This window comes from Hippoglossus stenolepis, chromosome 22, assembly GCF_022539355.2.
Source record: "Hippoglossus stenolepis isolate QCI-W04-F060 chromosome 22, HSTE1.2, whole genome shotgun sequence".
NCBI lineage: Eukaryota > Metazoa > Chordata > Actinopteri > Pleuronectiformes > Pleuronectidae > Hippoglossus > Hippoglossus stenolepis.
The window spans coordinates 2,741,905-2,755,660 of record NC_061504.1 but is presented as its reverse complement, the minus strand read 5'-3'; the positions used below and the strand labels follow the sequence as shown (position 1 = coordinate 2,755,660).

Below are 13,756 nucleotides of genomic sequence, written 5' to 3'. Positions count from 1 at the left end.
GTGTATCAATGTTTTGTATACATAAGAACATGTCTGACAGAGATGAAGGAAGCAGTAATGACAGTTATAATGATAGAGATCTTACCAATAATAGTAATATATGTGAGTAGGCATATTGTGTTATAGTCCACAATTAGCATCCATGATCAATATCCACGATCCTTGACATTATTTATATTTGATTAGTTTGACTGTGTTATTATCATCAATCAATCAATCAATCAATCAAATTTTATTTGTATAGCCCATATTCACAAATCACAATTTGTCTCATAGGGCTTTAACAAGGTGTGACATCCTCTGCCCTTAACCCTCAACAAGAGTAAGGAAAAACTACGAAAAAACCCTTTTAACAGGGTAAAAAGAACGTAGATCAGTTTTTTTGTAAAGTATGTTGTATTTAAAAGGTTCTGCTTTTTTGCAGTAGTGTTCAAACCTGATCCAGAGACGTGAGATTGCAACTGGATTGGAACATAGCAACCCAGGCACCTTGTGTTTTGCTCCCATGTGGACACAGATGTGTGGTGGTAGCATGGGACAGCGTTTCTAGTTCACCGTCATCTCAGTGACCTGTAGTCGAGGAGCCTGTTCGGTACAAATCGGCCTGTCACGGCACCGACACATGTTGTCACTGACTGTCCACATTCCCACCTCCCGTGAAAAGAAGCTCCATCTTATCTCTGGTAGGCCTGATCTCCGTTTGAGCGGCTGAAACCTCTGTAAACACACACCTGGACTCACTGGGGGCCGCCCTCATCCAGCACAGCCAGGCGCAGTTTCCCCATTTGATGTCAGCCAGCAGGCTTTCTGCTGCTCATACCTCCGTGGAGAGGCCCCCTGCTCTGCTGCTGCAGGCCCACACTGATCCATGACTGATACTCAGCTTTCGCTCGCTGTCAGTGAGCTTTGTTTCTGACCACGGCCGCTATGGTACAGTACTGTCCCTGCAGGCGGAGGGCGCTTTAATCCAGGTGTGGCGGATTAAACTGTCAGATCCAGGTGTCAGGGATGAAGACATGAGGGACTGACTTCTCTTTGATTTAGTGATGGTTGGTTTATGAGGCTGACAAATGCATTTCAAAGAGGATACTACAGGATGATACCAGTTTATTACTTGGAGAACCATCTTGTTTAAATTGTGCTCATGTCAATTCTGGGAATATGATGGTGTCACTACAAAGAAGTTAAGAAACCTGAGCAATGAAACTGTTTGGAAACAGTTTGTCCAGCTTAAAAAACAAACAAATCAAAACTAAAATATGGAAAGCATCAGAGGGGCGAGCCGTAACTTGTGCACGTTGTTTATACTCCAATCAGGCAATAGCCTTTATATAGTAAAAATGACATAATGATGTCATCATATTGACATTCATACCATATGATGCTAAATGATTGGTCAATTTGAATAGGCTGTAGATTTCATCTAAAATTGTATTGGCTGCAAAATTGAATGCATTACTTTATTATATGACATCATTGACTGACATCATGATGATGTCATGACGAAATCATCCTTTCCATACAATCATGGAAAAATGCAAACCACGTATGATCTACTTTTCTTACTTCACTGTGATTTCTGCACAATGTCACTTATCAAGTAACATCATATGATGGGGAATCATTTTCCGATGAATATATGTTTTAGATCCTCTGTTATTAGTAGATATCTTGGAAACTTTGATCTTCAGATCATCGAACAATCACCACTCTTGGAGCCATCAGCTATCTCCTGATGATGAATTAGCCTCTGGAGCCAATCCACAATATTTTGGTGCTTTTCTTCTGGTGTAGACAGATACAGCGATTTAACATTTAGGCTAAACTCTATTACAGCTGTCTGCATGTGATTGCAGATACATTAAAAAGCTTATAGCAGATGCATTTGGGTCAAACTTGAAGAGGTCAAAACTCGAATCATATTCCTCACAGACAGATTCTACATATTCACATGCAGGATCTGTTCAAGGAGATTATTTTTGTTGACCTTTGACTGATCAGCTCCACAAGTTTATCACCTCCAAGTAATAGTCTAACTTTTTCACACACACACACACACACACACACACACACACACACACACACACACACACACACACACACACACACACACCACACACACACCACACACATACACACACCTCTTCTGGCTAAGCTGGTATGGAGGGTAACAAAAAAACTGTATGTACAGTAGCTACAGCACAGACACAACAGATTGAAGTGAACGACACTGTGTTTCTGTGCCACCTAGTGGTGAATGTGTCACAGTGCACCTGTGCGTCACATTCCATGAGGTCTGTACTTGGAAGGTGTGAGCCCACACAACCAGGAAGAGCCCTGAGTAAACTCTCCATGGTGCATTTGGGTCCGTAGGAAAAATGTCGCAGACTAAATCCTGCAGGTTTCGAGTGTACGAGGTATGTGTCTGTCTATGCATGTGTTGAGCAGGAAAATTAATATTTTTTAATTTTTTAATTTGTGTTCATTCTTAAGCAGCAACCTTCAAAATAAAATGTCACAATACTTAAAGTGTTTGCTAATTTTCAGGTATCACTGATTCTAGAAAGAGTTGAAACTGCTATTAGGTTTAAAAATGACAACAAAAAAAAAATATTTTCAAAGGTAGATGTAATGAGGGATTAATGTAAGAATGTATTCAACACAATTATGTCCTTCAATTTAATTTAATTATTATAATAGAAAATCTTTGACACTTACTGTCTTCCCACTACATCTAAAACAGCATGTCCACAGTGAAGGGTTCAATCATTCATGTGCAATAAAATGGATACTAATATTTTTTAATGATTAAAAAGAGCTTTATTCGTAAAAATAAAAACTTAACAATATCTCATATCAGATGAAAGTTGATTTTCAATGACACGTGCATATCTCACAAGGTTTCAAATAAGTGAACAATCAAACGCAGCGCTTGTCAGAAGTTCTCTGATTCCCCATGTGCTGTGAAGGCAGCATGAGGTAACTTCCAGTTAACAGGTTATTTCCTCGAACAGGAAGTTTTTACTTCATCCACCGTCAGTCGACACATTCTCATGGTGCTGACACATTTCATTTAACTCACAGCGGTCCATACGTTAGTCTGTAGCTTGTTCTCATGGCGGAACGTTTCACCGATGTAATCTGAGAGAGGATCAGTGAGGCAGAAGATGATTCTCAGAGGAGTTCTGTTGTTGCTGTGTCTGGGTCTGTCGTCCTCAGTGAAGGTGTTGACATGGCCCCCCCTCAACTGCTCCACACAGGTAACTCCAACTCTTCAAGTTCAACTTCAACACTCTTGTTTTCTTATTGATCCTTTATGCTCCATTATTCTATACCGAGGGAGATCAACAGTGCCAATGTGGATTTTATTTCTGGAGAGGGAAAATTAAAGTTGCCATTTTTGAAGTAGAAGAGAATTAGGGCAAAAAAGAAAAAGACACCGAGAGAGTGTAGTCAAATATGGAGGATAGGAGGCATGTGATATGTTTCTGGAAAAGGAGAAAAACAGAAACAACAGATAATGTGGGGGAAACTAAACATACAGTAATATAATGATAGCCACAACAGATAAAGTGTAATATTGATTATGAGTGCCATGAAAAAGAAAAAAACAACAACAATGGGTAAAATGTGGAACAGAAATAAAACATACAAGGTAATGATAAATAATGTTAAATACAGAATATGAGTACAGCCACGTAACAGTAGATATTGCGAAAAAATATAGAAACAATAGATAAAGGAGAATACAGAAGAGGGACACAGGTAATTAATACAAACTGTAACAATAGATTAAGCAGAATCTGGAAGAAGATTAAATCCAATAGTGTCAAATGACAGCAGACATTACCTCAAGGTTCTTTAAGGTCAAGACCTGTGGCTGAGTTCTTTTGAAAAAGAAAAAGAGTATGTGTAGAAGTGACTCAGAATTCTAGTCCTTTTCGTTTTTTTATTTCTTCAAAAATTTCACTTGGTCCTTTAACTAATGTAACAATGTTTGACTATGTTGTTACATTGAGGCTTCTATGAAACAACGATAATGCATCAACAACAGTAGAACTGGGTGGATCAGTACAGACAATTATTACGAGAAATTAACATTACACTTCTATACCCATTAGGAAGCCTAATGTGGTGGTAGGTTGCAGGCTACTAGGTCATAGTTAATGCTAAACATCAAACGTTAATGCTAAACATTAAAACATTACTTTTGTTTTGATACAATAACCAGAAAAATCCCAGCACGACACTAAAGTGTTTTCGTGTTAAGCGCCTTGGTGGCAGTTACTCAGCAGGGCTTATTGTTTTATAACTTGACTTTGTGTCAATGGTCAAAGGTTGAAAATACAGTCAAATCCACAGTGTATTTGTAGGAATGATAATATACAATCCTCCTTTCCAATTTTCTCTCTTATCTGATTTTTTTTCTGCCACAGGATTTGTGGTGTACCATCACGACAAGTGAGTAGATGCTGCTCTTGTTCATTCCGAACTGCATGTAAACAGGGCCCTTCGTTATAAAGGTGTGTGTGTGTGTGTGTGTGTGTGTGTGTGTGTGTGTGTGTGTGTGTGTGTGTGTGTGTGTGTGTGTGTGTGTGTGTGTGTGTGTGTGTGTGTGTGTGTGTGTGTGTGTGTGTGTGTGTGTGTGTGTGTGTGTGTGTGTGTGTGTGCAGGTAACTGTATGGACAGAAGTTGGCTGGAAACTCACAAATACACTCCCAGCGGTCCAGAGGAGCTGCAGGCGTCTGTTGACACCAGGCGGGACGAGGCAGGACACCTGCAGATTGTACTGGACGCCACCTGGAAGATAAGGGATGATGGTGAGTTAGTCTTTGTTCGAATTTCAAATTCATAAATCAAAATTAGTGTTTGATGATGACTATTTAAATCAAACACTTAATTAAACAATGAAACACTTAAGTTAAGATGATGACTTGAATACTACAGCTAAAGGTCCAGTGTGTTGGATTTATCGGGATATATCCGCTGAAATTGAATATGATATTCATAATTATGTTTTTTATTAATGTATAATTACCTGAAATTACGAACTGTGTTCACGTTCACTTAGAAGCTTAGAATGTGTCCTTCATAGGGAGAGAGCCGCCATAGGTTCTCTGTGGAGGGGGAGGAGTCAGATGAGGCTACAACCATACTGCTATATTTTCAGTTTTGAAAAAACATCAACTCAGAGTTTTAGAGCTGCTAAAACGTAGACGTTTGGAAATGCTGATGGCCACGTTTTAGTCTGGAAGGGCACGATGTAGCCTTCGCTGATTCGCCAGGCTTCTATCCCACTGGCACGCACGTGCCCAGTGTACGCGAGTAGTCACGTGATGTGCGTTTTGACATCACCACGAAGATGATTGATGGGTCTGAGTAGCAGTGAGACAGGATGTGACTCTGCTGTGTGTTTTCTCAGGAAGCATCAATTACCTAAAGGCCACAGAGCTTCAGGTTCTGGTGATGTCCACAAATCAGAACCTGTGTGTTCGATATTCCTTCAAAGGCAAACTCCCGATGAGAAGTCCGTCAGGGGAAAAGGTTGGTGGGTCCAAATCATTTCTGGCCACATTGATCGTGCATATTTTCAGATCTGTATGTTTAATTTTCATCTCCACGGTATTATTGTTTTCGCATATTGATGTTTTGAATTAAGCGATCAGTGATCAGTTCCCTCTTGGTCATAAGCTTTGGGTAGAGACAGAAAGAATGCCAATGTAGATTGAAGCGGACAAAAGGACATTTGTCCATAATGTGGCTGGACTCAACGAGGATTTTGGACATCCAGAGGGAGGATAGCTGCTCCTGGATGGATGGATGGATGGGTGGATAGATGGATGGATGGATTTGTGGAAGGAAGGAATTTATCTGATCAAACTTAAAGGTGCAAGACGAAGAACTCAGTCACTCACTTTCAGTACTGGACACTTTTCAGTTCACATTTTAAAATGATGTATAATCTCAGATTAACCAGAACAGCGGAGACTCAACATTAAATGCTACAGATTAGAGGGAAAGGCCTGACTCTGGATGACCAGCGTCATAGTAACACAGTAATCCATGCTCACAGTTTGTCCGAGTGTAATTGCCTGTTTCTTGTTTTCAGTGGTCGTTCTCAGCTAACATGGTGGTGTTGGAGCCTGGTAAGAGATACCGGGTCTCTGTGGTCAACATCCCCAAACCTGAGGTGCGCCACAGTAGCTACGACATCAGTAAGGAGGTCATTGTTCCTGGTGAGTTGATGTGGAAGGCAGCATTTTAGTTGTTGCTGCTGCTGCTGTGGACACAGAGTCTGTCTTTCTGTCCTGTTCATGCTACTGTCACTGTTGAAGTTATGAGTGGGTTTGACATGATGTCATCATCCTGGCCTCTGTGACTATGTAACTAATTGATCGCCTTCCTGCATAAAGTTGAATATTTATGAAAAGGTGGGGGGCAATGATTTCCTAGAAATTACTCGAATTCCTTAAATTCCTCAAAAACAATCTAAGCTCCTGGTCTAAAGATCATGAAACGAGTACACGTCCAAATGCACTTTTTTCTAGATCAACAGCAGAGAAAAGAGTCAAGTGCATGGTTCAGAATAATGACTAATGGGTGTGTTTAGGGAATAACCAGTATTAAACCATTCACAGTCCTGTCTCCCATTACCTTTGAAAACCAGTTATACTTGCACCCAGGTGGACTGCTTGTCTGATGGCTGGTTAGTAAGAAAGACATGTAAGAAAGTACATGGGTTGTTCAGCATCTGTATGTAGGTGCATACTACTTTGATCATGAAAGAACAGCGACATACTGGGCCACATGTGTTGCTGGTGTTGTGTTCCCTTTGTTGCTACATTGCTACGTTGCTAACCTCAGATAAGCTTTACAGAGAAATGTGAAATATCTGTAAAACCAAGACAGGCAGCATGTAGGTCTGTAAATAAGAATACAGTGTGAGATGATGCACTCATACAACTCAACAGCACAATTTTCAAAACAACCACTGTAAGTTCCAGGGGGAGTAAAGAAACTAGTGCTTGTGGTTTCACCTTTACCTCATTTGCACAACGCTCAGTCTCCTTGACTTTGATGATTCTCGGCTTCTGTTTTGTTTCTCAGATTGTCAAGATCCCACAATGCAGATGACCCAGGTTTGCATCGAGACAGGTGAGTGACCGACACCCCCCCCCCCCCACGTTCAGGGTGAGTGACTGAATCACACAGACCGGTTCTAACACGTCGTCCCGTGGTCTGTGCCGTAGGGAGTCTGTGGCAGGCGAACATCAGTCTGGCTAAGGTCCCTGCAGCCGGGGGCAGGTCTGCGCTGGCTGTCAGCTTCAGGCCCGACACCCTGTGTGAGGAGTACATCGTTATTGTGAGCTGCTCCACTTCTCATCACGCAGACCGCGTAAACAAGGTAAACCCACATAGCACAAAGTATTTGAAGGGTACTTGCGCAGTAGGTCGCCTCCGTCTCTTACAGAAGATGAACGCAGTTTTCCTTTTTCAGCGATTTGACCTAGAACACGAGGAAATGTAGGTGCTCATTAAAACATCCTGTGCTTTGTATCTTGACCTACTTTTTACCCCAGTTTTTTTTTGTTTGTTACTTCTCAGAGCAGGAAACTGTTTCTTGCAGCGTTTTTCTGCTGATCGTGGAACAGATTGCTCATTAGACTTTACAAACAAGTAGAACTGCACAGGCGCACACACATAGTAAATCTGGCTTTCCAGCACTGTCGTCTCTGGTGTGTTAAAGTTTATTCAGATGTATTCAGAGTACATCATTTGCTACGGTTCATTATTAGTGACATTTCAGCTAAGACTCATCCCTGCCTACTGTATATAATCATATGCTGTTTGTCAGCCTGGACTCTATGTCTATAAATGTCGTACGATTGGTACAACGGAAACTTTTGGAGCCTTTTATTGGTGAAACAAGGGATTTTTAGTCGACATATCGTGGACTCTTGCAGTTTCCCCATAAGTACACATTGTACTCACTGCTGCTGTGTCGCAGACGGCAGCGGAGTCAATCTAATGGTTTTTGTAAATACTATTAATTTACTCACCCACATTTGTAAGCAGCAGGCTGAAAAATACCAGAATTCCCCCTTTAACTTGAGATGGGGGCTCGGTGCACTGCGACATCAGAAAAACACATGCACTGCAAATACACCCGACAAATGTGTTGTCTGAGTATTTACTGTGCATGTGTCGTCAAAATAGATCTTTTCTTAATTCTCCAGTGTTTTGTGCTTTCTTTATTCACAGCATGTTGTAAAATAATGTAATTATGGGAATGTATAACTTTCCTAATTATCACAGAATCTTGCAGTAACTATTCACTGTCTTCCAGGCCAATCGCACAACTCTGAATGCGACATTCAGCCTTGATAAATGGCCGAGATCCTGCTGCCAGTTCGACGTTCAGGTAAATCTTTTCAAATCTGCTCTGCTGGGTGACGCCACGGCCTCCTCCGCCCTTCTCTGAGTTAACATGACCTTCTTCTTCCCTGCAGGTCGAACCTCTTTTCCCACAGTGTGGCCAGGACTGTACCCGTCAGAGAGGAACTGGGGATATTTGTGATGGTATGTTGGCAGATTTGAAATATCAGTATCATGGCCGAGCAGGACAGTGACTGAACGTTCGATCTGGTGATTATAATCCCACGTTGCTGAGACTCGCAACATGGTCAAGAAGTATCTCTGGACCTCCAGATTGAAAATAGCACAGTCAGAATATACCAATAACAAAACTAACAGTTCAGATTGTGATAAAGATTTGATTTCACTTCAGCTGAAACAGCATTATCTTGTCTCCTATTCCACAGTACTTAAACTTCACCTTAGCCAGAGATGTTCATGTCAAAAAAGAAGAGCATTCCCATGTTTCTTTTAGTATTTGAAAACCATTATCTGACAGCAGCACCTTCACCGTAGGTTGCCATTAGGGTGAAATTGAAAAGAGATAAACCTCATACCTCACGCCTGGACCACGTGCTGGCTGTAAAGAGGAAGTGTGCTCTGATGAAATAGATAAAAGTACTGGATAGGTGCCAGGACAGAAAGATCTTCCCCTGTTTCTTGAAAACATCTACAGTGGCTCTTCAGTTTATACCAGGATATACAGCCACCTGTGATCGGAACTTCTTGTTGACTTTGGCATGTTTATAGATTTCTATTAGCAACAACTTTTTCTACTGTACCTTCAGAATGACAACATGGACAATCAGGTCTTACAGAACAGGTTCAAGCCCCCAGAGCAGTGATCCATCTGTCACCTTTAAGTCCAGGAAGTCTCCTTTATCAAAATATGTGTTTCCTTAATTCCTCCTCGACCTTATCTCTTCCTTGTTCCTTGAATGGGAGGGATTAAGATTGAAAGGAGAGAAATGAGACAACATTTAGAGGAACTAGCTCTTTAGGGGACTTTGGTAAACAAAATATCTAAAGGCTGACATGGGTACAATGAAGTTGATTCATAAGGGGACCGTTGGGCCTTGGTGGAGGTATGCACTCTCCTGATTGCCATTCTGGTTGAGCAGGTTATCATACCAACATTTGCTGAAAAGCAAATACAGCTGAGGCTGAGGTGAATATCATTTGTTTGTCAGAGATCTAGGTCGACACAGTTACTAAAACATATGTGAACTTATATATTGTGATACATGGTGAATTCTGTATTTGTCAGACATTTCTCTATAGTTTTGTCATAATTAGGATATTAATTCTAGAGTTAAAGCCAAAAACATGATTTATTGTGACCTATGACCACAAATTCTTATCACTTCAAGTTATTGTTGAGACAGACGTGAGGTCAGAGTGACCTCAACCTTTGCCCATAAAAAATCTTCAAAATCACTGTTTAACAGCAAAGAATATTTGTCAAATAGTTTTATGACACTGATAATTGTAATTATACTTGTATGTTTAATTATTACATTACACATACGTAAATTTCCAGTGTCAGTGCTGGAAAATGATCTGGTTGCATCCATTATTATTCTGCTATAGGCAAAATAAAATACGGATTGTTTGTATTTCTTTAAACCAATCACAGTGGTGATGGCTCGCCTGGAAATGCACATTAAAATGGCTGATTTCTCCCGAAATAAAAACAGTGAAAGACGCCTGTAAAGTGTGTGATTGCACAATCCAAAACTTGCCTTGAAAATGGTAACTAGTGGTCTCTTTCATGGCATCAGCTAATCAATGAACCATGTTTCCAACAGTAGAACCGAAAGATCCAGACATCCCCGGTGTTCCCTTGTACACATATGGCATCCTGATGTTGATGCTGACGTGTGTAGTGGCGGCAGTTATTTCATGTGTCCTCTGCAGGAAGCCAGGTCAGTTCCAAATACATTCAGTTTCAGCTCTATCTTCATTAAGTCCTAACTTCAAAAAAATATTTTTGATTTGTGCCTTGACAGTTATTGGCGATTTCTCTTTCAGCCAAAATTGGTGATGCTGCAGCACCTGTGCATGGTTTCAAACCGGCACAGCATCAGCTTGAACAGCCTCCCAAAGTGCTGGTCATCTACTCCCAGGACCACTACCTCTACAGGGACATAGTGCTGAAGCTCTGCGCCTTCCTCCAGGTCAAGTGTGGCGCCAAGGTGCTGGTAGACCTGCTGGACTCCACCTCGGTTGGCATGGTGGGTCGCCTCCGCTGGCTGGAGTGGCAACGGCAACAGCTGAAAAACCCGTCCGACAAAATTCTGGTGCTGTGCTCGCAAGGCGTCCAGGCAAAGTGGAGGGCGTTGTGTGGTCAAGGCCGGGTGACGCTGAGGGAGGACCTCCTCTCCCCCACAGACGACATGCTCACCCCCTTTCTCCACCTTTTCCTACCAGACATGCACCAGGCAGGCATGCAGGGCAAGTACATGGCGGCATACTTCGATGACATCAGCAGCGAACAAGACATCCCATCGTTTTTCGACATCACGGTCAAATACAAGCTGATGAAGCATTTTGAAGAGCTGTACTTCCGCATTTTGGACATTGAAAAGTACCAGCCAGGTCAGGTCAACCACATCGAGGGCATTGGCGGGGACGAGTATTTCAACTGTCCCTCGGGCAGAGCCCTGAAGAACGCCATCGAAAACTTCCAGGCCTACCAGTTGGAGAATCCTGATTGGTTTGAGAGGGAGTGTGTGGATGACGAGGAGGAGGTCATGACTGACGCCAACCTGCTGATTGAGCAGCTGCAGATCCCGCCAGTCCTACAGTGTCTTCCTCTAATCAGAGACGGCCCTCCTGTCTGCATCCATGAGGTAGAGATCACTGAAAATTGTGACAGTGTTTATGTCCTCACACCCGAACTGAGCTGCCAGCACCCACTGTCATCAGTGGTAGAACTTACACCAGAAGTAAACCCTGAGTACAACCATCAGTATCCATCAGACCTGGATGAAGTGTTAACAGATCACATGCACCCTCACCGCCCCGGTCCAGAATCTGTCTACATAGTTGAGCCTGTTTTACACAATCCTCCATCGCCAAGACAGAACTGGCTGTCACTTGAGGAAGAACCACGGGGTCAAGTTCCCACTGAGGATGATGAAGATGATTCATTGCTGCAAAATAGCCAACCCTCTGCTCACTTGGACCTGAGAAGCTCGGCCCAACAGAACTCTCACAACTCAAACCCTTCAGACTCCTCAGATGCAAACACGAGGAGTGATTATCTCCCTCCGTCTGAAATCGGCCGCTCCGTGCCCGTGGAGATGGAGGAGGATGAGGTTCTGGTGCCCAGTGGAAAGGGTCCAAACAGTGGCTCTGATCAAGGCTACATCTCCAAAATGCCCTCTCAGCATGAATCCCCCTTCAAAGAAGACCCTCTGGCGGCGCTGGCAAGGCTGCAGGAGGAGCTCTTTCAGCAGGATCTCAGATATTCAGATTTAGATCTTGAGGGGGACTGATGCTCATAGTCCACCCTTAGCCATAGGTACCAGACTTTACCAATTCTAACCTACATTACTTGTGTGAGCACCATAAATTCAGAATGTAGGAGGAAGCAAGAACTCTAAATGCTGTATGTGGATATGGACAGTGCTAATCCATTACTTGTGGCCAGTAAAGTGCACATATAACATATGTTATAAACAATTCTGAATATAATAATCCATACATTATCAATATGTTAATAGTATCAATATGATCGTGACTTCATGGAACATAAACAGGTGAACGTACATAGACGTACGTGGATGTTGCACCTGGATTTGGCCCAATTTAATCATTGGTGAGTAGCGCTGGCCCCTCACAGCAAGAAGACTGCCGGTTCAAATCCCAGTTTGGCCAGGGTCTATCGGTGTGGAGTGTGCATGTTGTCCCAGTGTCTATGTGGGTTTGGTCCACCTTCCTCCCACAGTCCAAACCCCTGCAGATTGGGATTAGGTTATTCGGAGACTCTATATTGAATGTAGGAGTGAATGTGAGTGTTGCTGGTTGTTTGTCTCTTGTATGTTGGTCGTGTGATTCGCTGGCGACTTGTCCAGGGTGTCGCTGCCCCTCACCCAATGCCAGCTGGGATTGGCCCCCGGCTCCCTCTCCCGTGCGCCTCAAAGGATAAGAGGTATAGCCCATGGATGGATGGATGTTGGACATTTGCACACTCTTTTCATGGAGCCAACATCTAGTGGTCATCAGAGGAACTGCAGCTGAATGAACGAGGTTTAGGTCTCAGACAGAAAGATGGATTATAAACTGAGCAAAGCGGAATCTGCCCAGCGCACACCAGATCTTCAGGATCCTCAGAATCTGCAGGTTCCAGATCCAGAATCTCTCTTCCAAATACTCTCGAAACCAAAATGATAGGAGCTTTAAGATCACATTTGTATGCTAGCACAATCTTGAGAAAAGTAGCACTTAGATTATCTACTTAAAATTGAGTTTTAGGTTTATATATATATAATATTTCAGTTAATATTGTACTGACATGGTGCATTTTACTGCAAACATTTGGTCTCAGTCAAACTGCTATTAATACGTAAATATAAACAAGTGGGTTATTATGCCCCACATCAAATTTTTAACCCGGACCCACTAGTGGGTTAATCTGGCAGTGAAGCCATTAAACATTAATTTGCAGATTTTTATTCTGTACTGAAGGAAATATTGTGAGTTGATGTGTTGTTATCATCTATATTCAAACCCGTTGGAATCACAAATAACATTTTTATCAGCATGTCATGTAAATGTTAACTTTTCTTTGTTAAATACTTGCACTCATCTTTGTTTTCCCTCACCGATAAAAGAATGCTTCATAAATAAACACTTTGTACAGCAATTTCTTCAGATTTATTTCAGGTTTCAACCACATAATACTCTGATTTACATCTACAGTACATAGATTTGATTATATCGGTACAGATATACACCACACAACTTTATAGTACAGAGTATAGTCCTATGTGTAAACGATAGCAATGGCCTATCCCTGTAAACAAGTTTGAAGAAAAAGGGAAACCCATATATTGAAAACATTTTAAGTGCACACAGCCCCAAAAAAAACTAAACATTTGAATCTGTTTAGCATGACTGGCTAATTTGAATAGCCACGTCCATGTAAGCCTTTGGTAGTTTCAGTGTAACTGTGCTTATTCATGCAGGTTAAAGGTTAGAGGTCCACTATACGTCAGTTTAAAGTTTCATGTAAATAAAACGGTCCTGCTTGTGATTAAACTGCTTGTGTGGTTGGGATGTTGAAGTTTGTGTGCAAATCCAAATAAAGATTGTTTTCAGAGAGCGTCACAATGCA

The 13,756-nt window shown here is 41.9% G+C and overlaps 1 protein-coding gene across 2 annotated transcripts; it reads left to right on the top strand.

The window, feature by feature from the left end:
* The first annotated feature begins 2,984 nt into the window (after nucleotides 1–2,984).
* Nucleotides 2,985–13,756, top strand: il17ra1a (interleukin 17 receptor A1a). Of its 2 annotated transcripts, none has more exons than XM_047338592.1 (11): nucleotides 2,985–3,260; nucleotides 4,437–4,461; nucleotides 4,674–4,820; nucleotides 5,423–5,544; nucleotides 6,110–6,236; nucleotides 7,108–7,155; nucleotides 7,251–7,405; nucleotides 8,348–8,422; nucleotides 8,511–8,580; nucleotides 10,227–10,340; nucleotides 10,447–13,756. In XM_047338592.1, the coding sequence occupies exons 1-11, from the start codon at nucleotides 3,168–3,170 to the stop codon at nucleotides 11,913–11,915; spliced, it is 2,445 nt and encodes an 814-aa protein (XP_047194548.1). In that variant the 5' UTR covers nucleotides 2,985–3,167; the 3' UTR covers nucleotides 11,916–13,756. The 2 variants fall into 2 exon arrangements, with proteins under 2 accessions (XP_047194548.1, XP_047194547.1); XM_047338591.1 differs by having other exon boundaries at nucleotides 10,224–10,340.